The sequence below is a fragment of the Magallana gigas genome, chromosome 5, assembly GCF_963853765.1.
Source record: "Magallana gigas chromosome 5, xbMagGiga1.1, whole genome shotgun sequence".
Lineage (NCBI taxonomy): Eukaryota > Metazoa > Mollusca > Bivalvia > Ostreida > Ostreidae > Magallana > Magallana gigas.
In genome coordinates, this window is record NC_088857.1 from 55,980,604 (window position 1) to 56,006,460 (window position 25,857).

General features: G+C 35.3%; 2 protein-coding genes across 3 annotated transcripts; both read right to left on the reverse strand.

The window, feature by feature from the left end:
* Positions 1 to 24,636, reverse strand: LOC105344673 (uncharacterized). 2 transcript variants are annotated; one of them, XM_066083730.1, is made up of 12 exons: positions 24,318 to 24,636; positions 23,728 to 23,872; positions 23,297 to 23,329; positions 22,994 to 23,133; positions 22,580 to 22,694; positions 21,898 to 21,996; positions 21,657 to 21,750; positions 21,481 to 21,558; positions 21,214 to 21,302; positions 20,884 to 21,103; positions 602 to 741; positions 1 to 421 (listed from the first exon to the last, which is right to left on the reverse strand). In XM_066083730.1, the coding sequence occupies exons 1-12, from the start codon at positions 24,532 to 24,534 to the stop codon at positions 88 to 90; spliced, it is 1,704 nt and encodes a 567-aa protein (XP_065939802.1). In that variant the 5' UTR covers positions 24,535 to 24,636; the 3' UTR covers positions 1 to 87. The 2 variants fall into 2 exon arrangements, with proteins under 2 accessions (XP_065939802.1, XP_011450812.4); XM_011452510.4 differs by lacking the exons at positions 1 to 421; positions 602 to 741 and adding exons at positions 19,811 to 20,405; positions 20,578 to 20,717 and having other exon boundaries at positions 24,318 to 24,631.
* On the reverse strand, positions 11,334 to 13,545 carry LOC117686501 (E3 ubiquitin-protein ligase TRIM71-like). Its single transcript, XM_034461504.2, has 2 exons — positions 13,455 to 13,545; positions 11,334 to 13,236 (listed from the first exon to the last, which is right to left on the reverse strand). The coding sequence occupies exon 2, from the start codon at positions 13,199 to 13,201 to the stop codon at positions 11,483 to 11,485; it is 1,719 nt and encodes a 572-aa protein (XP_034317395.2). The 5' UTR covers positions 13,202 to 13,236; positions 13,455 to 13,545; the 3' UTR covers positions 11,334 to 11,482.
* Positions 24,637 to 25,857: the final 1,221 nt, after the last annotated feature.

Sequence of the window (25,857 nt, forward strand, 5' to 3'; positions counted from 1 at the left end):
AAATGACTCCCTAGTGAATGGCTAAGCATTGGTATCCTCCAGACAAATGACTCCCTTGTGAATGGCTAAGCGTTGGTATCATCCAGACTACGCCTCCCCTTGTTGACTGTCGTCTGCTTTGGCGACATTCTCCATCTTCTGTTCGTTAGACACCGGATACTCCTTGGTCTTCAGTGGTAATATGGCGGCCATTTTTGCATGGACAACTTGGATCTTAAGGAGCTCGAAAAACACAAAAACTAGAATGACAACAATAAGAAAGACGAACCACAGGGCCCAGACCGCCAGGGCCAGGAATACCCCCAGGGAAATGTTGATCAGGGCTAGAGCTACTGCAACCCGCCTGATGTTGTGGTGGAACAGCTCCCAGATCCTTCTCTTGAATGGAGTTGTCTCCCCTTCTGACGGTAGCTGTGGACGTCTGAGGATAACAATGAAGAATCAACATGTAGGTAAAAAAAAATTTATACTTGAAACATCTTCTCGAGAATACTTCACTGAGACAAGAACAGAATTTTATGTGAGCTCACATTAAGATATGAAAATATCATATCAAACTAAAAAGAATCCATGATATACATTGTACAATGAAAGTACTCACGCCAATGCGTTAAATGGCTGACTGATGCCGAGTAGCATGACGATTATTCCAATGGCTCCGTGTGCGAGTTTAAAATGGTCAAATTGGAATGACACTATCCCCAAGACGAACCCAATGAAGCTGAGGACCAAACCAGAGACCTACACGACAACGGACAGTGACGTCATAAGTTAAAATAACAGACACACGCCCCACCTAAAGAACATCAGGAGCCCATGCGCCAGCAGGAAGAATGTCAAGATGGGGACACACTCCCCCGCGGCCGCTTACTTCGCAGATGTAGAGTTACCAAATGTCGTTCTGTAAGGCTTTTCTAGGCTACAATTCATCTAGATTCTTACGTCTCTGTATAAATTATTCCAAACAAATATAATCCTGATGACGAGGGGGCCATTGCTGCCGATGCTCTTTTGGCGGGAAATGATCCGCTCTGTAGCAAAATCAGAGTAAAGACCCCACGTTTTAAATGAAAGTGAATATATACATGTATAAGAAGTGGTAGGCTAGAATTTACAAAGGCTTACTGCTGTTGTTGTTCGTGTTATCCACGTAATAGTATTGGGATCCAGTACCATGACCGTGTCTACCGGGGACTCAGAGATCAGAGACAAGTCAACAGATAGGACTAGTTTAGAAGATGTTTTATGTGGCACAATTTGAAACACAGGCCTCACAAAACCCAACTGAACAGTTGATACATAAGAACTATTCAGATTTATTCATTGGTGTTGGTCGTTTACCTGCAAAACACAAAATAATCTAGAAGGAAGATGTGTAACTAGTCGTTCATTCACCGAGACGTATCTCAATAGCATTTCATCAAAAGGTGAAGGACAAACCAAGCACCATGGAGAAAGACGGCATCATTGTTCAGGAGGTGACCTGTGTTGGACATGTAGTGAGAGATTCAAGGCAGGTCCAGAGAAGATCCGGGCCGAGACAGAAATTACACCGCCAACTAACAAAAAGGAAATTCATAGGATTCATTCAGTATCTTGCCAAATTTCTTCCAAGATTGTCTCAGGAATCGGCACCCTTACGACACTTACTCTCGAAGGATGTTGTATGGCATTGGGATGGAAACAAGCAGAAAAGTTTCTGGAAACTGAAGGAAATGGTAACAAATACTCCAGTTTTGACATATTTTGATCCTGAAAAACCAGTCTTACTTACTGTGGACAGCAGCTCAACAGGTCTTGGGGCAGCATTAATTCAAGATGGTTCTAACATTACAATGTTACGACTTGGATGTAACATACAAAATTGGAAATACTCTGATTGTAGCTGATCATCTATTCAGAAATCACTTCAAAGAGACAACAGAGAAGTTAGTTGATGAATTATCCGTCAATGCTTTGTCGTACTTACCCCTATAACCTGGAAAGTATGCAGAATTACAATATCAGCTTCCGCAGATCTTGAAAATGATTTTACTCAGTAAAGCTATTCTAGAAGGATGGCCGGAGAGTCGCGATCGACTTCCGGTGGAAATACGCACCTACTGAAATTACAGAGATGAACCTGCATGCATAGATAGCTTGATCTACAAAGGTCTTAGACTAGTGATACCACAACTCCAGTTGTGTGATTCAACATCTGAAGAGCCAGTTCGCACGATACGGTATTCCTGATGAAGCCATGTCTGATAATGGACCTCAGTTTGCTAGTGCTGAATTTAGGAAATTTGCCCAACATTATGAATTTCGCCATTTGACGTCTAGTCCCCATTTTAGCCAATCCAATGGACACGTAGAAAGAATTATTCAAACAATCAAACACTTACTCGAAAAAGCGAAGGATCCTTACCTGGCAATCTTGGATTATACGGAACACACTTTTAGAAGAACTTGGATTATCGCCAGCTCACTTATATCTAGCGAGACGATTAAGGACAAAGTTACCTTATCAGCAACACTTTTGAAACCTAGTCGAATGTCAACCCGTCACAAAAGATATCTACTAACTGTTGTTGTATCAAAGGGTCTTTTAGTCTGTCATTACTGTAGGCGTCTTCCGCGATTTGCAATAGTCTCTCGGCGAACAACTGAACACTTTCATTTGAATTTTGTCGAGTCTTACGCATTACTGCTAACGCGTGTTGGGGATCTGTTATTTCTGCAAATCTATTTTTAAGGGATTCCTTAAGATCGTTCCAAGATGGGATTTCTTCAGACGCATCTGTTTCATCTAAATACCTTTTAATATAATCCCCAACTGAACCCTTACTCGTTATGTATGCAAGCATGGGGATCTCATGACCTTGTTTCCCAGACATAACACTGTACTTTTCAACTTCCTTTATCCACTGTTTAAATTTTTGAGCATCTCCCTCAAAAGGAGTTATCACAGAAGATAGGGGCACTGAGAGTGCGGCTGTTATAGCTTTAACTTGACCAATGAAAAAATCTTTATCATCATCCTGATCTGGGACTCGGTGTCGAGGTTCACGAGTTTCATACGGCCTAGCATCATGATACGTTTCAAAAGTATTTTGTTTAATCTGCTCTTTTTCTTGGGACTTTTGACCTGTTTCTTGCCCTTTATTTTCTTTGTTCTGACCCAACCCCGCGAATTGTTTTTCTAATTGCTCCATTTGATTTCTAAGTTCTTTTTTATAAAACCCATCACCTGTTGCCATATTGGTTGCTTAGACAAAGTTGTTTACTTCGAGATAGCTATAAGAGACATATAGAAATGGTTCTTACCTTACTCTGTATTGAACTTCGCTCAGTCCTGGTCACTGGCACCAAGTAAGTTCATGTAAGCCTTCTGTCTTACGGATCCTATTGAGAGTCAGCTCAAGCTTAGTGATGACAAGTCCAGTATTTCTTTCTCAAGCGGTTTTATTAAGCGTGATCGTATAGTTACAATTACATCAGCTAATAGCAGCTCAAATCAGGAGTCTCAGCATCTCTATAAGCGGTATCTATCTATAAGCGGAATCTATCTAAATCTGTTCAACATCATTTTACATGGGTATATATAACATTTTACTTATGATGGACAGTTCTGACTAGTTCGGCCCATTTACGACGATCATGAGTGAACATTCAGTGTTCAAAATTAAGATTAATAGTTTATTCCTAAATAAAGTAACAGAACCGTCAAAACTGCCAATCAAAGAGTCTGGATGCAGGATTTGAGTCTCCGAGTCCTGGGTCTCGGAGTCCCCCACCTAGTATGAGGCATCACTTACTCACAATACGTTCATTCATACACGGCATAAAAGGTTACAAAGGTTAATATATAGAATACACAATACATGACTCAATATAGAGTACTAGAGCTATCGTTGCAGACACAGAATCGCCAAATATGTCACATGTTGTTAAACTCTCAATTTGGATATTATCATGCCCGTATTATGCACCTGGTTTCATAACATCATTTAGGAATACTACGCACTGCTACAAGAGTCACAGAGTTCATTCTGTCAATTATCATTAACACCATTCAGTGCGCAGCATCTAGGTACACATAAATATCATAGTGACCATTATGTAATACTAGCAATTCAAGGTCATAGCATGGCTATCTGTTTACAAATCATTGTCAACTTTACACTGTAAAATGTACTTTTATGTAAAGCATGGAATTGAAACAGTCTACACTTATATGCGTTGCATGTATGACAGGTGGAAACTTGACTCCATGTTTTATAATTATAAAAAAAAAACAATGTTATAAACAGTTTAATAGCAAGTTTCAGTCATATGTAAAAACAAAAAAGATTAACAAACGAGTACATTGGAATATAGGAATAGAAATATTATCTCTTTAAAGATCCAAATTATAGTTTAAAACAAGCACTAAATACACAAACTGTAGAAAATCTCTCTCTCTCTCTCTCTCTCTCTCTCTCTCTCTCTCTCTCTCTCTCTCTCTCTCTCTCTCTCTCTCTCTCTCAAACGAGTACATTGGAATATAGGAATAAAAATATTTTCTCTTTAAAGATCCAAATTATAGTTTAAAACAAGCACTAAATACACAAACTGTAGAAAATCTCTCTCTCTCTCTCTCTCTCTCTCTCTCTCTCTCTCTCTCTCCATGCCCTCAATAACAGCTGTAGCTTTAGAAATTAAAACAACTTGGAAATTATCTTAAAATCTCATTAGAATATGAGAGGCTATGTACGCTCAGGACAAAGATGTTTGGTAGATTGCAATGTCCCTTACAGTCGATTGGATTCTTTGGATGATATCTTTTTTATTCAGTTTTAGTCTTTTCGTAGTGTCGTCTTGGAAAGGATGTGATTTTCTTGTCGTTGGTGCCTTAGAACAAGTGGCTTTTAAAGTTGTTATGTGTTCATTCATAGACATGTTGTCAGTTACCTAATTACCAAAACTAGGTTAAATTAGCAACTGCATAATTCTGCAATCAACACCATTTTGTTGTTTTTTACCTTCTGGTACAAATATTTTGATGGTATTTTGTCCAATTTCATATATTAATAATATCATACCAAGATTCCATCTGAAGTTTGTACTCCCAGTAAGCAGGACTAGTGGTGCATACCCTGTATGTTGAAATCTTTGAATGTTTGGACAAACATCTTGGTACCATTATATAGCTTCTGAAGATTTTAAAATGAAAGCGCTTAAGCTATATTGAACGTTTTTCGTGTTTTCTTATATATATATATATATATATATATATTTATATATATATATATATATAATTTATAATCTGTATTAAAATAAAAACCCTGAAATATACATTGATGAAAGTATGCCTTATAATATGCATAACATGATAATGATATAAACAATTTATACACAACAATTACACGATGTTCATAATTATATGAGTTATCGCTCTTTCATAAACAATTACTCATCCATGTAATTTCTACACGTACATATGCAACATTACTAAATCATATATTTATACATTTAGAGATATATCATATACTGTGGTTTCATCAATGTTCGTTGAACGCCAATTTTCGTGGATTTCGTTGTTAAGTTGATCCATGAATTTAAATGTTCATTGAAATGCAATTTCTATTAACAATTTGTATTGATAGGGTATTGATAGGGTCATTGGCCACGAATTTACGTATCCTTGAAACTGTGATTTTCACTTTTTCCACGAAAATTGATACCCTTGAATATTGATGAAACCACAGTATATGCATCTCTATAATAACAACAATTTATAGATTTATTTAGTTAACAAAATATTGTAATACCTGATTGTGGATCAGGGTCCACTTTAAATAATTATGGCAAATGCTGTTAATCAAGTCAGGATCCTGTTAAACATTATTATGTGCGTATAGAACACTATTTTGATAAAAACCAACAAAATAATAATTTCATTATCAGCTTTCATGCTTAGCATTCTCACTGAATAGGGTTTATATAAAAACTATAGACAATTAAAAATATTACGCTATTTAATTAGAGTTTAAGGGGGATGTCTACACCAAATAAGTGTAGGAGATTTTTGTTGCATGCATTTGTAACTAATAATAGGCACATTATTCAACAATAATATACCTCAAAGTACAATACTCTATTTTTAGGAGAATTTTTAAAATATCAGTCTGCTTCCAGATAATCCCTTATATGTCAAATTTTTAAACATTTCTGTTTTAAAACTCTAATGAAAGTGAAATGTTATAAAGTTTGAAAATGAAAAACAAAATAATCATGAATGAAGTTTGTATGATTTTTATTGGAATCCACATAAATATGAAACTAAAATATTTAATAATTCTTTTAAGGCAAACTGCTGGATGAAATCCCACAATAATCTGACAATAGAAACAATATTCGTTGGTTAATGAGATGGAAAAAAGAAATTGAATGAAATAGAAAAATTAAAAGAAATACTGAATTATTTCAAAAATCTTGGTTTGAAAGATCCGTTTTAAGAGTTGTCTTTCTTGATTTTACTTGGTCTCAAATATCTTGGGACCAATTTTCTAATTTAAAAAAATCACGAAGAAAAATTTTAAAAAGGTAAAAGTATATGCTAAAATGTAGGAATAAGGTTAGTAGTGCTTAAGATAATGTTGGAATCTGAAAAATTATATTTTTGATGAATGCATTATATTTATATTTAACTCCTTAAAACATAATGTTAGTAGTTACATTAATTTTTATTTACAATACAAATTATAAACAACCATATGCATATTTTATACATACATTAGATGTCCATAGTGATACACATGTACGTGTGGTAATTAAAAACATGATCTTTTTCAAGATTCTGTCGTTCCCTCATTTGGCTTGCAAATCCGGCTTCCACTGCTATTGCTACCAAGCTATATCTATTTTAATTAAAATACATGAGTTAAGTTTCAAACTTTCAATGCAAGTCTTATACTGCAAATGTTTTAAATTTCGGAAGTTTGAATCAATTAATACAGGAGATGGTACTACGGAACTTTAGTTTATTTAAGAAATGAAGATAATAATTTTTCTATTGATCGACGTATCAAAGAAAAAATTGACCGGAAAACTTCATCAATGCGCGTAGCGCATTGATGAAAAAGTTTTCCGGTCAATTTTTTCTTTGATACGTCGATCAATAGAAAAATTATTATCTTCATTTCTTATCATTTAATAAAACATTGTCATTGATCAAAAATGTAAATAATGTAAATGAAGCAGCGCGTATGAATACAAAACAACAACAGCAACAATATTCAAAATGGATTCGCCTTCAGCTGATGCGGAGCTACTGGGCTGAATTTAATGGATTAAACACAAATAGTGAGTTAAAATCTGAACCGGCTGAATTGAAAACGAAAGGAAAATACATGCGATAGCTTGTGATATCATTCACAGTACAGAAAAACTCGTATTAAAACTAGTTTTCATGTGAGCTCGCTGGAATATGCAACTCGACATAACCATCCAAGGAAAAGCGATCGTGGACGAAAATAGCTGATATGTCGACAAAGAATAGTATGTATAAGCGACTTTTGTAAACTTTGTGGTAACTAGACAGCCAGTGATGTACTTAAATGGTATATATCTGCCACTAGGAATTCACCGAAGGAGTTGATGCATTACTCATAGCTTTTCTTTACGACGCTTATTTTGATGACCGATCATCTACGTGTGTAAATTTAAAAATTATCGTTACCAAATTTGACCAGCAGTGTTACCGTGAAAGTTTATATGCCTATATGTTCGTTATAATACTGAAATCCTTAAAAATGTTGATTGATCTCAAGCAGACGAAATTGTGAGAAGAAACTTAATTTTCTATTTCGTGAATCAAACAAAGTGTTTTGTTTATTTTTGAAGGTTAAACTTTCAAGTTTTTATATTCACAAGTTTGCATTTTGTTTGCTGACAATAAAACAGACACAACTTTACATTTTGTTGACAGTGTTTATCTTGGAAATTCCCGTTCTATAAATAGTGCTAGATCAGAGCAGTTGAGAAAAGTAGATCCGGCGAAAGTTTTATTGATGCAGGTATCAAAGAAATTTTTCAACCAATCAGAAGCGCCGATATCTCATCAAACGAATAAATATTAAATGCTATATTAATCATGCATATAGACCATATAGGTTTCATGTGAAAATTATCTACTCACCTTTATCGATAATCCGTCACATATTTATGATCTTCTGTTGCAGATCGATGACATGACAAATATGTATTGTCATTAGCAGGGAAACACTATTTTATTTCGATTTCACGTTGTCTCTACATAACAGCTGATAATCAATGTTAGTTGAAAGCTTTAATCATGAAGGGAATTGACATATTTTCTAAGCGTTTTGGTGATTTCATTCTTATCTCATCTCCCTCGTTAGAAGAGTTCAATTGAACGGTGTATAGCTATTTTGTACCACGACATAATGCTATCAATCCGGAACAAAATGGCGTTTCAAACGGATGGTAGACATATTGTGACGATGTAGCCTTCCACCTTAACTGTGAATTAAAAAGTAAAAGAACTTACAGTATGAAGTCATGTCAGAAGTCGTATTTAGTTGTGTATCTCAGACATATAATGTCCACCTCTCCTGAGCTCGACAAAAACTACCCCTCACCAGAAAACTACCTGCCACGCACGGCGGGAAAATTCTCCCAGCCAATCAACAACCAGAATAAAATATAGAACTGACCATTTGCTATTTTTAACTTTAAGGAATGATACGTATAACACAACTTTTTAATATGAATGATTTTATTATTGTAATGATAAACGTTAATTTGTAAAGCTGAAATTTTAAAAATGCATAAAATAATAATATGTACGAAATTCAACACTATCACAAATAAATGAATCGGTGAGAATAAAAATAAATGAACAATGGAAAATGCAAAACATGAAAGGTGAAAATAAATGAATGCAATTGTGATGAATAAGTATGCATACAATTAATCCTGTGTCATTTAAAAGGGTTATTATTTAGATTTATGGCTCAAAGAGGAAGGTACATTTTATTTCAATATTTCAAAAGTTGTTCAAATCTCATAAACATACTCATATACCATATTGAACATGTGTGTATATAAAGTACAAGGTTATTTACTTTTATCTTGTTTTTTAAAAAAATAATAATGACTTCAACATTTTGGCATATTTCTTATATTTGTTAAAAAGATGAAAAATGGCACATTTTCTCATACTTAGGTTTTTTTAAGGAGGAAAATGAGTCCGCAGCCGTTGCCCACAACGAAACTAATATATTTTATGTGAAATGCTGCGGATATATTTTTCTATTCAAAAAACCAGTAAGGAACTTGTGTCTTCTGCTCAGTTTTATAAAAATTAATGGAGAATGCACTGCTAAAATAGAGAATCTACATATCTCTTATACAAAAATATTCACTCTTTTACAAAAAAAATGATTTGTATGGAAAATGCGTCGCCACTGTTGTAAGGTTGACGCCAAAATTAAAAGGGTTCCTATGTTAAATTATTGAATTATATTAATTTTTAATTGAAAATTTTATTCTAAAAATATCTGATAAAACATTTGTAAGCAGTGTCAATTATTTTCATCGTTTAAAAACATTTTCAGAATTCTTATCCAACATAAAAACACTAAGGGACAGTATATTGTAGATGAGGATTTTATAAAGTTGGAACAGAGGAAACAAACTTGACGTGGAAAATCAAACATCTACTCTAATTCTCAACATTTAAAAGGTAAGTAAAAACATTTAGTTCAGTTAATGTGGATTTTAATTGGATTAATATACCTGTACCACTCCTCCTTATAAGCAATGGGCCTCTATTTCTATAGAGGAATTGAGTGTTACACGTACATTCACCCTTATGTAATTAACAAATGTCACAGAGAGTTTGCTGATAACTACATGTAATAAATACCATTTCCCCGCTGTTGATGGTATTCTGATGTTTGAAATCAAAAATTGTATACACATCATATAAACTGTCACTTTAATTATAGAAAAAAGTAGATTTACATATTAATATACAGTGGTCTTCGGGTATAAATAGATGCTGGGGACATAGTTTTATATCTCGTTATAACCTTTATTCTAAACATTTCAAATAACGTATATAAACAAGTGATAATGAAATGAATATAATTTATTCAAACTTTGTTGAAAAGTAACATAATGTGTGTACAATCTTAAACACGTGTTACTTTCACTTCACGAGAGACAAAAACTGTGTGATAGACGGTTGCTTTTATGACCCCCCCCCCCCCCCCCCAGGTCAATATTCAACGTTGAAAGATGATCCCCGGGTCAATTTTCAACCCGGATCAATATTCTTCGTTACATCGCCCCACTGATATAATCGCCACCTTTTTCGGTTTATGTCTCGTCATCATCTTTAATTTCACCCCCGAATTTTACTAACTTAGTATCTCTGTCGAAATTTACATGTAATATACCATAACCAGTGAATCGAAACCGACAAATGCCGGTATCGCTATTTTTAGAGTCACGCACTTTTCTCAGCAAGTCGGGTAACTCCTCCAAGCTTTCTAAATCTTGGTTGTTGTTCTTAAATTGTACTAAATGTACTCGAAGTTAATCCATAGTCCTTTGCAATTTCACTTTTTTTATTTTTAATTCATTATTAACTATTTCTAAATAAGTCCTATTGTTTCTAGCGAAATTACTTTCCTCTTCCTTGACTTCGAAGCCATGACTCTGAACATAACAATAAAACAACTCCTCATTATTTCTGAATACTTTTAATTTATTGTCATTTGAATACATACCTGTGAATATTACATGATTATACAGTTTGTTACCTTGAACTAGCGTGTGCAATCAAGCGTGCAGCGAGTACCTCGTTTTATCCGATAGCACTTACAACTAACGGGCACAAATTTTCCCCTCGTAATATACGGAGTCCGGTTATAAACGATCTCGTTGTATCCGGATTTTTTTTTAAAGAAAATGATAAAGAAATAATTTGGGACCAAATAATCATATCGTTGTGAGCGGTACCTCGTAATATCCGAGCTTGTTCATCTAATACCCAGAGGCCACTGTACATAGAGTCACTTGATATAGTTAATATACATGTGATACATAATCACACCCCTTTTTTCTATATATGATATATAGACATGGTCATTTTTTTATTTTACATGTACATTTTTCAAAGAACAATTTGTTCACATACTAACAAAAATAATCATATTTAAACAAAGATTGGTACCATGCTAATATTCGATTCGACATATTGAAACCTAGCATAAAATACATTTAAATTATCTGTTTACATCTTACAGACAATGTAAGGAAGCTTGGATGTTAAAACATTTTCAACACTCACCATGTTTACATCCAATATACATAATATGATGACATGTAGTGCTAGTAAACAATTTGTTTACATAAATATTTACACACAGTATATAAATACATATACTTGATAAGCACTGCTTATGTTTTGTAAATACAGTGTATTGATTTACATGTAGTACTGGATTTTCTTCACTTTACCTTTTTTTTCAGCCACAAATAGGTTGTTCTGAGTGTCAACACATAAACCGAATGGACGGTGTAAAGGACAGTTGTCTATGTAGCGGAGGAACTGTCCGTCCTGGTCCAGGATGTGGATACAGTGGTTGCAGATGTCTGCTGTCAGGATTCGACCCTGGCTGTCTGTTGTGATGCCGCGTGGATCGAATGATCTCTTGGTAGAAGAGGGGTGACCAGTGTAGGTAAACCGGAGTTTCCCGGCCTGATTGACCACCACTACTGCAGAGGTTCCACGGTCTGCCACACATATATCTTGGTTTCTGTTCTCACAGATGTATTTATCGTCACCAGTAGATGAATAGAGAGGTTGTCCTTTGTCGTCGTACTGAATAGTTAGCTTCTCTGTGGAGCCAGAGTAACACACAACTTTTGATTGTTTACAATCACCACTGATCATGACAACCAGGAGGTCACCAGAGGAGGTAATACAGAAACCAAAAGGTGTCCACCCCCGTAGTCTGATCATTGTCTGTATCTCTGTATTCTTTACTATGTTCACAGTTCTATCAGTGTAATCAGTATAAACTAGATTCCCACTCCTTGTCACTGCTATGTCGTAGGGTCTGTTCCCGGACTTGGTTTGGACTGACTGTACTAGTTCTCCCTGCAGGTTGTAGAGTCTCATCTTGTTGTCATAACCATGGTTGAACATCCCTTGTTCTCCCCTGATGTTTTTTATAAACATTTCGTCATTACCAAACGTCCATATCTCTTTATCACTTAGACACTTCACAATGTTTAGATATTTATACTCTGTGTCTATAGCTGTGATGACCCGGGGTACCTCCATCAGTGACCGGTCTGGGGGAGAGGCTCCCTGGGTCGGCATGCTGAAGTCCTGTTTTTCTGTTGTAAAGGAAAATGCTGACAGAGAACCAAACTGTTCAATCAGCTGATCTGTGTGGATTTCCCGGGGTCTAAAGTTTAATTGGGACATTTTGAGTTTAGGAGGCAAAGTTCTGAAATCAACAATTCTGGATTTGTAGGCAGAGACACGGCTGACATCATTAGAGTCCAGTAACTTCTTCAGATCAGCAATGTTCTGTGTGATTTCAGAAATTGTGTGTGTGATTTCATCATCCTGTTTATTTAGGGCGACCAGGTTTTTGGATTCCATTTCCGCCGCGTTAGATTTCAATTTCTGTATAATGATGTCTATTTCTCTGTGCCAGACTTCTCCTTGTTTGTTGATTGCTGTTGTTAATTTCTGGGAGCTTTTACTCAGATCAGCTTTCTGCACTGGGATGGCAGATGAGATCTCTTGGTATTTGGGATAAATGGATTTCTCTAATTCTTGCAGCTCTTTTATTAAATCTTCTTTTTTGTCTTCAAAGTTTTGAAAAATGTCAACCAGTTTATGTCCTAAATGTGTCTCAGAAGAAATGCACTTAGTACAGATAGGAATGTCACATTGTTTACAATGGAGATCACATTGTTTGGTGGGGTGTTTCCTACACTTCGGAGAGTTCAGAGTGGATAAGTATTGTTTAAGTGAGACCACATTATGAACTATAGAGGAATCTGATAAATGTTTCTCCACACAGTATTTACAAAGATGTATATGACAAACTTCACAGTACATGGGGGCCACTGAGGTCTTACATAGGGTGCAGCGTACAACATCCTGGGCACTGTACCAGGGGTCCATGGTCAGGGACACCTAGTAATATAGGGGAACTAGACCTGAAAAGTCAAAGTCAGATATGAATGATGAATACATGTATTAGTTTGATCTCTATATGTAGGATGAAGAAATTCCATTTCCTGCTTAACTATACAATTTTGGTCATATTTGTTTTTAATTTTTCTTGACTGAAATTTAAATTAGGTATGAATTTAATCATAAAAAAATTATTAGTCTACATGGTTTTTTATTATCAAGGATGGGATATAAAACTTACTTAATGTTACCCCATTGGTAAACTCCAGAATTTTACGATCCAAAATGGCGGGCTCCTGGTGTTTATTGTACCTGGTCTGGCTACCTGTGCAACATCATGTGATTGATTTAAATGCCAGGTAAAAACTTGTACTAAGATTTGCATTGCTCCAGAATCTAGGTCACTCATTGTTGGGAGATTTAACCAGAACTGACCTTCAACATATTCAACTTGGCTAAAAAATCTAGTTTTTGAAAATTAAAAGATAATGTAGCATGCAAATGTACACACTGAAAGCGGTCCTAGTACATCTTGTGAATCAATGGCTAACTATTTAAATGATTTCTTCTATAGCATAGGACATGAAATTGGTGAACAATTTGATTCCTCTTTACCAGATGTTGAACAACTTAAACCACCAGGTTCATTTAAAAGTTCAGAAATTATAATTGAGTTAATTGCAAATGAAATTATCTAAACAGCAACATCGAAGGCCACAGGTATTGATGGATTGTCGGTTAAACTTTTAAAGTTGTGATTTAATCATAAAGGCGTAATTTTATATTTTATTTTTAATGAGTCTATATTTTTAGGTAAATTTGTTGATTCATGGAAAAGAGCTAGAGTAGTTCCATTGTACAAAGCGGGTGATGAACATCTGGAAAACAATTATAGACCTGTGTCTATTTTGCCAGTTATTAGCAAAATTATTGAACGACATGTTTTTCATTCTTTTTATGAATTTTTATCCATAAATAATTTAATTAACAAATGTAAATCTGGTTTTCGGCCAAGTTATTCATGTGAAACTGCGCAAAATTGTCTTACAGATAAATGGTTCAAAATATGGATGATGAAAAACTAACTGGAGTTTTGTTCATTGACCGGCGCAGGGCTTTTGATAGAGTCAATCATAATGTGCTTCTACACCAGCTTGCTTTTGTTGATATTCTTCAAAATACTTTTAAATGGTTTCAGTCTTATCTTGCAAATCGAAAGCAATGTATTAGTGGAGAGGTGTGTCATGAAAAAGATATATCTTTAGGAGTCCCTCAGGGGTCAATTTTAGGACCATTATTTTTTTTCTATATAAATGACTCGTCAGGTACAATGTATGTAGATGACACATCACATGACGTAAGTGACAGATCTGTAGATGCTAAAAAAAACTTCAAGAAGACCTCAAGCTAGGTTCGGAATAGATGATTAAATATAAACTCAGTAAAATCGTCAAAAGACGCAATGTTTGCTTGTGGGTACATCTAAAAGCTTGAAAAAAATGTAGATATCTGAATATAAATTTAAGTGGTGTGCAAATTGTATTTGTGAAACAGGCTAAATATTGGGGATTCATATAGATAATACCTTATCCTGGGATGCTTACATCGATTTTATTTCAAAGAAAAGTTTAGGCAAAAATTGCTGTTATAAGGAGAGTGAGCTATTTTAAGTCACCATATGCATTACAGAAGGATTTTTGTATTGTCTGGTGTAATGTAAAGAACCAATTGTATTTAGATAAGTTGTTCAAACTGCAGAAAAAGGCCACCAGAATACTGTTAAGTGAACGAGATATTTTTACTCCTACCAGGTTTTTTTTTATTTATTTCTTTTTTTATCATGGATGCCATTATGGATTATTTTATATTTATACAAATAATCTTTTTGTACAAGGTTTAACACAACCAAATACCTGATTATCTTAGTGTGTTTCTATATACAAGATATGTTAATTGTCGCCAAACCAGATTAACTGATTTCATGTCAAACCTTTTATATTTACCACGTCCATAAACAGAAAATTACAGACGTTCCTATAAATACTCGTCAAGCATTTCTTTGGAACAAACTTTCGCAAAATGTTCGAAACTCTACTTCAATGTGTAAATTTTAAATCTGTGTACCTTAGGGATTTTTATTTTGTCCTTTTTAAACTCGGTTTTTAATATATTGTAACAGTTACATGTATATTACCATGTACTAAGATAGTAATGTGCTTGTGGTTTTTTTATATAATAATATGTTTGTGTTTATATTTAGATGCTAATTTTACCATTATTATATGTTTGATCGTAAATAGGGTTTAATTCAGGATCACGATGAAAAACTGGCTACAGCTAATCGTGTAATCCTGGAAAAATAAAGGTTATTGTTATTATTATATAGATCATATTTATAGCAAAGATTAATGGCTTTGTAATGAATGTTTCTAGTATAGCAAATGTGTTATTATCATCAATAATGCGAGTATAGACTTTCAACACAAACATTACATAGGTTTATATCATATATAGTAAAACTCGTTTAGAGCGAACACAGATTTAGCGAAATCTCGGATATAGCAAAGATTTTTTTAGTCCAAGGTAAATTCTTAACAAATCTAAGCAAAATCTTACGAATTCATATACAACTAATATACGGATATAGCGGACTGGTTTTGATTCCCGCAGAGTTAAATTATGACAATTTTATAACGATTTCCTTTACAGTTTTAAAAAGTTTGCATTACCATTTAACATCATAATTTGAATCAATTTATTTTCTCATATATTTTTCAATTTACAATACGATTATGAAAAGAACAAGTTGCTGTCCTTTAAAAAAGGACTACAATACGTGGACCATTTGCATGTGTTTCCAACGAAACGTGAAAGCCTTAAGATTATCAGAGATTCCACCGACTCTAGCCCTCTGCTTTTACCACTAAATTTGTGCGTTGTATTACGTATACATGTATGTATAGCCCTGACTTTTTATCTCAGAATTCAAAGGATTCATACTTCTAAAATAATTATGATCTATCTATGAATGAAGTTTGTGTGTATAGTATCAGGCATTCGGTGAATTCTATTATTTGTGCGCACATAACGATTCGCACTATTTTGTTAACTATGCAGTGACAGCTTTGTGTAAAAAATTTCATATTTTGATGCATTTGTCTTGAGATTTAAATTTTTATATAGTGACATATTTATTCAATCATACTTAAATGCTTACAAAAATTTAATCGGGAAGTTTTCTAGTCTCGCCTTCTATAAAAGTAAAGTTAAGTTACATGTGTATTCGGAAAACAACAAAACATTGCAAATTATGCTATTTGATGCATGTTGTAGTTTCGGCATAACATTAACTTATTTCATAATACTGATAGTTCATATCACATGCCAATCATTTCTTTAAAAGGAATACTTTGTTTCTGTACTGTTTTCCGACAACTTTACAATTACAGCGCCTTTGAACTTATGTGTGCATACGTCACGGAATCCCGATCCCGATTCAGATAAACGTGTGCTAGCCTGGTTCCCTGAGCTACCCATTACGCACAGGAACCAGGCTAGCTCATGCGCAGGCTGAATTTTCCCCATAGCATCCGGTTTAACCTCGCTTATATATTTTCTGCGTGGACCTCAGGGTCAACGCAATCAAAAGAATGTACTTTCTTTCTAAGCCTCAAATTAACCAAAATTGTAGTCTGTTGAAAGAAAACATGTATGTAGTGAATTCGCTATAGTTTTAATTACGAATTCGTCGTACGGATATAACGAATTACGGATACAAGGAAGTAAATCCATTGGTACCTAGAACTTCGCTAAAACTGACTTTTACTGTATTGCTATATCTTTACAAACATTGGTGTGTGTGGTGTTATCTGCCGTCAGTTATGCATTACTAGATATATGTATATACATGTACACAATTTTAACTTCTTCTCTGAAAACATTTATCCAATTATAATTGCGTATGTACATCAGTATATGTCATGAGGCAGGGGAAAGTCAGGAGCGTCCAGACCCACGCCCCCCCCCCCCCTACAATGGAAAAATGAATTTTATAAAAATTCACGTAATAAAGTTGCCAAATATAAGACCCACTCATCCCCATGAGTGAACAGTTGCTGGATCGGCATATGTATATATGTGGTAGAACAGTTATTTCACATATGTTATTCGTTTTGGGATTTTTTCTAGTTTCGTTTTGTGCCGTATATTCTTAAGTATTATTCATCTGAAGCTCTGTTGCGCGCTCTTGGTCATCTTAAATTTCACTGGTTCAGTTTATCATCCAATAAATTTGTTTCCCTATTAGTATAGGTAAATGTTCAAACGAAGCAAAATTTGGCGGTATTTAATGTTCAACATTGACGGTAAATCCAGCGTATATTTTTGTGGCATGTTAATATTATATTAACTTATGTATTTCTTTACTACCATGATAGTGATTAAGGCATTTTTTCAATTGCAAAAGGCGGGGATGGAGGTAGGGAGGACATAAATTCTGCAAGAAAAATGATTGCACATATATAATTATATAAAATGAATATATTTTCATGGCCCTAAGGTCTGGAGCTCTGGTTAAGATTGGCTCGGTTTGCTATTTAAAAAGAACTGAAATCGTCATCTAACCTGGGGTCCGTTCTTCCCAATTCAATTTTGGAAATTCAGCCCTGACTTCGAGCACCCAACACTTACCTATATGATTCTGAAAATTTCAGCTTCCAGGGTAGGGGCCTTTGATGTTTACGAGCCCGATGTTTAAAATCCCCTTTTAATGAATAGTGTATTTTCAGTAGGGTCCCGAATTACAACCAGAAGAGATGACCACATCACCATATTTTCACAGGTAGTCGTTAACCACAAGTAAATGACTCTGAAATGTTTAGCCTTCGATACTTCCAAGCCCGATGTTTACCTTATAATATGTTTACTGACAAACAAGATGATAAAACAGGACTATCAACAGTCTCGTTTGAAGTCGTAAAGTTCTATGGTCGAATCTCAGAAACTTGAAATGACTACTTGACTTTTTTTCACAAACGTGGCAAGTATGGATAAGGCTTGCAGTTTTACAAAATACAAAACTTGAGATAACTTAAGGATGACGTTTACTCAGAATGAAAAAAAATCCCACTGATGATAATGAAAAACCAACTACTGTGTGTTATAGACCTTACATGGTAGTGTTATTCTTCACTTTCAAAAAAGTAGGTCAATGACCTACTTTTTGAGTTAATGGCCATTGAATATTTTTTGAAAATTTAAGAAAAATCCATACAAATTTTACACTAAGATTGAGATTTTCTTAATTGTGAAAATAATACAAATTGCTTAACTCTTTAACAAATGAAATACAGTTTATGAATGGTAGTGACATTAAATAGATACAAAGCATAAAGTTTTCATTCACAATTTTTATAGATATTCTAGTCCGAATTTCCTCTATCAGTTTTCAAATTACTACCCATTTATGATTCAATATAACAAAAAACTGAATGATGATAATGCTAAAACATTTATAGTATTAAACTAAGTATATTGACCTTTCCCTGCTGGCATAAAATTCATATGAGGTCAATGATCAAAATTTTGAGATACGGTGTCTTTTATCATTTTTAGGCGTTTTTCAATATTTTTGTAGTGTGTTCCATACGATTATCTAAGCGAAAAAGCAAGATAAAACCAACAAAAAATATGTAAAATTATGTTGACTAACAAATAAAATCTTAACTTTAAATATTACAGTACTACCAAAAATATTTCAGTGGAAAACAAAATCTGAAAAAAATTAGTCCAAATTTCCTCTGTTTTGCTAAAAGTCAAACTTTGTCAGAGCCTAATTCCATAATTTAGTAAAGATATCAATTTTTATGTCAATAATAATTCATTTCATAAATACTTTTTGTATTTAAAACAAATTTTACTCATTAAATTGAACTTTTTAACAATCCGGATTTGAGAACTCAAACCCTGAGTAAACAACGTCCTTAAAGCACACAAAATGAGACCAGCTACTTAATTCTATATCCACCTGAGCATATTTCTTTAGATTGTTGTTTATTGGAAGTTGTAAACTGTCTTCATTGATATATCTGGTTAAAATCAATAAATCAGAGAGCCCTTCAAGATTGAGGCATAGGATTACTGATATATAAGCAACGCTTTTTCTTTCAATTAATATATACAGGGATAGAACGATTTCTGAATATTGCTGACGCGGGTTAGTATGACTGTACTTTTTCTGCAATGCCCGTTTTTAGCTCACCTTTAAGGTTCAATTACAGATATTGGCGGGGACAGAAAACCTAGGAATTTGCTGAATTAATACATAGTTTACTTACTATATTTGTGTGCTAACAAATGAAGACAGAACCAAGCCCAAAAGTTTAACCCAAGCTAGAAAATGTCCTGGATCCTGAAATATACTGAATCCCATTAATTCTACACATGCTAATGTTTGGTTGTTTCTGGGGGGTTTTGAAAAAAATCTCCCATGAATGAAAATTGATTAGAGCACTCTCCACGAAAATGACCAGTCTACTAAAGATATGATGATTTAGATCTTTGGTTGTTTTATAGTTCTATAAATAACACAATCAAAAGCATAGTTCTGTTGTGGTTTTATTAACATAGCTACATGTGTAGTGAATTTGCAATAATTAGAGAAAATTGTGATAACAATGATGTCCAGCATCAATGTAATGAAGTATAAAAATCAGCACAACAACAGCGGTATTGACATGTATAATTAGTGATGCCTGCATCAACAAATGACTCCCTAGTGAATGGCTAAACGTTGGTATCCTCCAGACAAATGGCTTCCTAGTGAATGGCTAAACGTTGGTATCCTCCAGACTATTTCTCCCCTTGTTGACTGTCGTCTGCTTTGGCGACATTCTCCATCTTCTGTTCGTTAGACACTGGATACTCCTTGGTCTTCAGTGGTAATATGGCGGCCAGTTTCTCATGGACAACTTGGATCTTGAGGAGCTCAAAAAACACAAACACTAGAATGACAACGATAAGATAGACGAACCACAGGGCCCAGACCGCCGTGTGGGCCAGGGCCAGGAACACCCCCAGGGAAATGTTGATCAGGGCTAGAGCTACTGCAACCCGCCCGATGTTATGGTGGAACAATTCCCAGATCCTTCTCTTGAGTGGAGTTTTCTCCCCTTCTGACGGTCGGTGTGGACGACTGAGGATAAGAATGTAGAATCAACATGTAGGTAAAATAAACTTCGTACTTTAATATCTACTCGAGAATACTTCACTGAGACAAGAACAGAATTTTATGTGAGCTCACATTAAGATATGAAAATATCATATCAAACAAAAAAGAATCCATGATATACGATGAAAGTACTCACGCCAACGCGTTAAATGGCTGACTGATGCCGAGTAGCATGACTATTATTCCAATGGCTCCGTGTGCGAATTTAAAATGGTCGAATTGGACGGAGACTATCCCCAAGACGAACCCAAGGAAGCTGAGGATCAAACCAGAGACCTACACAACAACAGACAGAGTCGTCATAAGTTAAAATAACGGAGACATGTATCATGAGATGTAGCAGGACTTATGTGTAATGTTCACACCAGTGTTAGAAAGCTAGATTAGCGCCTTATGATTCACTTTTAAACATGTTTATAATGCATTGTTCACTTAGACTGACCTGGAAAATTCTGTGTAGAAGAAACCACTTGGTCCCGGAAGAGCTGAAGTATCTGGCGATGAACGTGCCCCACACCAGACACACGCCCCACCCAAAGAACATCAGGAGCCCATGCACCAGCAGGAAGTTTGTGAAGATGGGGACACACTCCCCCGCGGCCGCTTGGTCCGCAGATGTAGAGTTACCGGCCAGAAACCAAATGTCGTTCTGTAAGGCGTTTCTAGGCAACGGCAAATAAAAATCATCGTAGGCAAGTATACACGTCTCTGATATTACCATCTTAAAAGTTTACTAAAGGTTTTAAAGTTTGCAATTGTTTTTAATTCTTACGTCTCTGTATTAATTCCTCCAAACAGATATAATCCTGATGACGAGGGGGCCATTGCTGCCGATGCTCTTTTGGCGGGAAATGATCCGCTCTGTAGCAAAATCAAAGTAAAGACCCCACGTTTTATATGAAAATGAATATATATATATATATATATATATATATATATATATATATATATATATATATATATATATATATATATATATATATATATATATATATATATATATATAAGTAGTGGTAGGCTAGAATTTACAAAGGCTTACTGCTGTTGTTATTCGTGTTGTCCACGTCATGGAATCGGGATCCAGTACCACGACCGTGTCTGCCAGGGATTCTGTCGTCTGCGAAGAAAAAATGGCGAGGTGTTTAGAACATGTAATGACGGTTACATACTCAGCAAGAAAGAGAAACTACTGGATGTTTCAGAAATTGGACCTGCCTGGATAACTTGTCGATTTTTCTCGATTCCTCCATACAACACGATTCGTTTTTGTCCGTTCACTTCCGGTAAAAGAGCCATGCTGCTGTATGTCCTTGGAGAGCAATTAAAACATGAGTATGTTGGATGATTTAATTTTTTAGAATTAAGCAAATTGTTGTAGTAATTTAACAACGGGATCCGATTGTCATGTTGTAAATTCAAAACTTACAACATGACATGATTTTAGATCCGATTTTACCTCGGGCTTGCACAGTCAGGCAACCGAGTCCATTCTTGTTCTGAATTCCGGAAAATCCAGGAGTCTCCAGAAGGACAGGGCCCGCCTGTCTCTCCCCCGCTGTAATGAAATTGTAACAGATCGTGGTCAATTGACAATTATATTTAAGCTGTATCTCCCCCGCTGTAATGAAATTGTCACCAGATCGGGGTCAATTGACAATTATAACATGTAGTTTTGGAACTTTATGTTTTAAGCTGTCTCTACCCCGCTGTAATGAAATTGTAACAGATCGTGGTCAGTTGACAATATGTGCTTTTGCAACTATTGTCTATAATTTTAAGCTGAAATAGTAACACGTTTTTAGCAATTTTGGTGGATTGATATATTTTGCAGATAAGATTAAGGTATATTGCAGACAATGGTTCATCCCCGCCTGTAGTCATATTGTAATTAGTCAATTAATTGACATAGATAACATGCCGGTACTTTTGCAATATTATATAATAGGACTAGTATTATGCATAGAGCACTGTTGTTTGTTTGTCGTCTTATACAGAGAAAGGTGAGCTATGAAACGTGGTTTAAAGAAGTCTTGACCTCAAATATCACCAAAACTAGTAAAACGTTGATGATTTTTGCTTCTTATATTTAATATTCAAAGAAAAATATCCATTTGATACCAAACTGACTAAGTACTTACCTCAGACAGCCGCCATAGATGACCAGGCGGTCGGCGTCCACCACTGAGCCGCTGTGTAGACACCGGGCGTGCGGGTAGGTCGGAGTGTAGGGGTGACAGTTACCCTCACAGAACCCTGGACACACAGAATAAATGAAAGGATTTCAAACCATAGCCATGGTAGTTTCAAAACATATATATACACATGTATTTACAAATGTACAAGTGCATGATCAAGTTTGGAAGAGTAGAGACATGAATTGTAAATCATACATTACGGAAGACCATTATTAAAACTTCTCAATTTTTGGACAAAGTTTTATAGCTTTAAAGAATGGCTTGATCATTTCTGCTGTATTTTTACAATATGCCATTCAGATTTTTGAGCAGTCGTATTATATTTATTTAGTACAGGGCATGGATTATAAGACTTACTGGTGGACCATTGGTTGGTGGACGTATCAAGGATAAAGGTGTCAAAGAACCGCTCCCCCGCGAACCCCAGACTGACGTACAGAAGGGTGGAGCCGGGGTACACGCCCCCTGCCGCGCCGTACCGCGTGCTCGGGGGTGTCCTGCAAAAAATGATAGCGTGAGACGTTATTATGAGGAATACACTGATATGCAGTTTATTTCGTGCCTGACAAATAAATGCGTGAAATGTTGTGCATTTTAATAATTTGATTTGTACTGTATGATCAATTTAAGATTTTTTATAAAAGTAAATGTGTGTCTTACCCCGTGGTGGACACTGGAATCCATGTATTAGAACTAAAATCATCAATGATATAAGCAGTTTAATAGCAAGTTTCAGTCATATGTACAGAATTTAGCAGGAAGTGCGTTCTATATATAGGAAAAGAAATTTTATCTCAGACTCTTTTAGATCTAAATTATATTAATAGCTTAAAACAAGCGCTAAATTTCTCTCTCTCTCTCTCTCTCTCTCTCTCTCTCTCTCTCTCTCTCTCTCTCTCTCTCTCTCTCTCTCTCTCCAGTAACAGCTGTAGGTTTTACTAAGTTATGTTTTAATGCTATTATTCATCATCCCGTCATTGTATTTAATGAGCTTGCATTGTACATAGGAAGACGGGGCTTGAAACTTCCTCACAGACACCCGGATGTAGACGTAATTCTTACAGGACATCCCTCTCTATCTTTTCACTTACGTCACGTCAAATCGCCACACGTCGTTGTAGAAGATCTTGCCCGGCCCCTCCCCCGTGGTGACGTACAGGTGGTTCCCCACCACCCCGTACACCATGCTGAAGCGGGCCCCAGGCCTGGTGGCTCCACTCACGTCGGTCCAAGAACCTGGATATAATCAAAGATCTTACATATATATATAGTGTTGTAAACAGAGAGAGAGAGAGAGAGAGAGAGAGAGAGAGAGAGAGAGAGAGAGAGAGAATCACAAGTCATACATACACAAAATGTTATATGGTTGACATTTAAAATCGCATGCACTTTAAGTCTTGTTTATCTCTGTGAAATATCACCCTACTGAATATTTATATTTTATAGTTCTCATGCTTAATGGACCCGTATAGAAAAAAAGGATTGCCTTTTACAATTTATTACTTTATTTCAGGAAAGTAACAAGGAAGAATTAACCTGCTATACGACGTTTGTAATATAATATTACAATTATGAATTATTCTCGCTAATTTTATAAAAGTTTTTTTTATAATCAATAGGTTACAGCAGACATATATCTTGCTGTGTTTACCTGCATCAAACATCGATCAATAATTCTCACCTGCAACAAAATCAAACACCCAGGTATCGTTTGTGATCGGCCCGCCCTTGCCTCCGAAAACGACCAGTTTGTTCTGGGTCTGAAAATATCCCACGGCCATGTCCCTCCGGGCTGAGGGGAGGGTCCCAGAGGCTGGTACCGATGACCACTCTAACGACCCCACGGGTCGCACGGCCAGGTAAATACACCAGGTTAACGCTGCTAGAGCCCGCCACATTGTTCTATGAAACCAGGAAGGTACCGCCGGATTTAGAGCCCAGTCATTGGTTTTATTCTCAGAGCGGCTGCGATCTGTTTACAACTGTTGTAAAATGTAAATATATACAATGTATGAAGGCAACGATCAACCTTTATAACCGGAACCCTGCGCACTCAGGCGAAACGTGCGATTTTTAAGATGTTCTATAAAATGGCACTTTAAAATTCATTTTCTATCATCTTTCTGTGATCGATTTTTTTTCTTTTTTATGGTATACTAGTACATTTATATAAAATTGGTTCGCACTAACAAATTGCACTTAATTTTGATTCACAAATTAGAACATTATTCTCAAGTGCTAGTGCACTTAGATTTAAATGTTTAAAAAGTCTTTCAGGAGTCAAGTTATGTACGTAAAAATTATTTACCCCCCCCCCCCCCCCAAAAAAAAAATCAAATTATCGTTTCCCTGTTAGGTTGTCAAACAGTAAAACATTGTCGAAGTGTGTATTTTATGCACGAATAACAAGCTAGAAAACGAGTAACAGAAAGTCAGAATTCGAAATATCACTGGGTTCAGCAAGCACTAGTTGTGTCTATACCTCAAACGCAATTCTCGCTTCGAAATCCGTACCCCCGGTGTTTTCTATCTCTCCCCCCCCCCCCCCATGTGAGATTGTAGGCGGTACATGCATGTTCTACATGTTAGCTTTTATTTATATCGGTGGATTTAATGCATACCTCTTATGTGCACTTTTCTGTGTCGAATAAATATTATTCACGAATATGTTTACATGTACTGTCTGTACTAAAATTAATAAGATAGAGTTTTATAAATGAAAAAGAAAATATTTAGAATGCACGATGGCAAGGTTCAAGCTATCATTGTTTTTCCACCTCGGCGCATTGTAAAGGTACGGGGTGTTTCTATTTTATTTTATTTTTTAATTATCTCTTATTTTACACAATGTACATAAATCAGATAATGGAAGAATAATCAATATTGAATATGAACAAAATATAATTACACTAATTAATATTTATGCACAAAGTGAACAATGTATTTTTTTAAAACTTGCATCATGGGTATCTCATTATTGTTTAAATGAAGAAAAATATTATCAATGTTGGAGACTTTAATTCCTCGTACACTGCCATAAACAGAAGTTCAATAAGTATAGATGATATACCTGAATCCTGATGGTAATCCTAAAAAGAGGAAAACACTTGGTGTGATTCAAGCAATAACCCGAAACGTAGAATAGATTATACTTTTTCTACAGAAGAGTTGTGTGATCCTATTGAAAAATCTTTCTAAGAAAACCTCCATATGTTTCAACT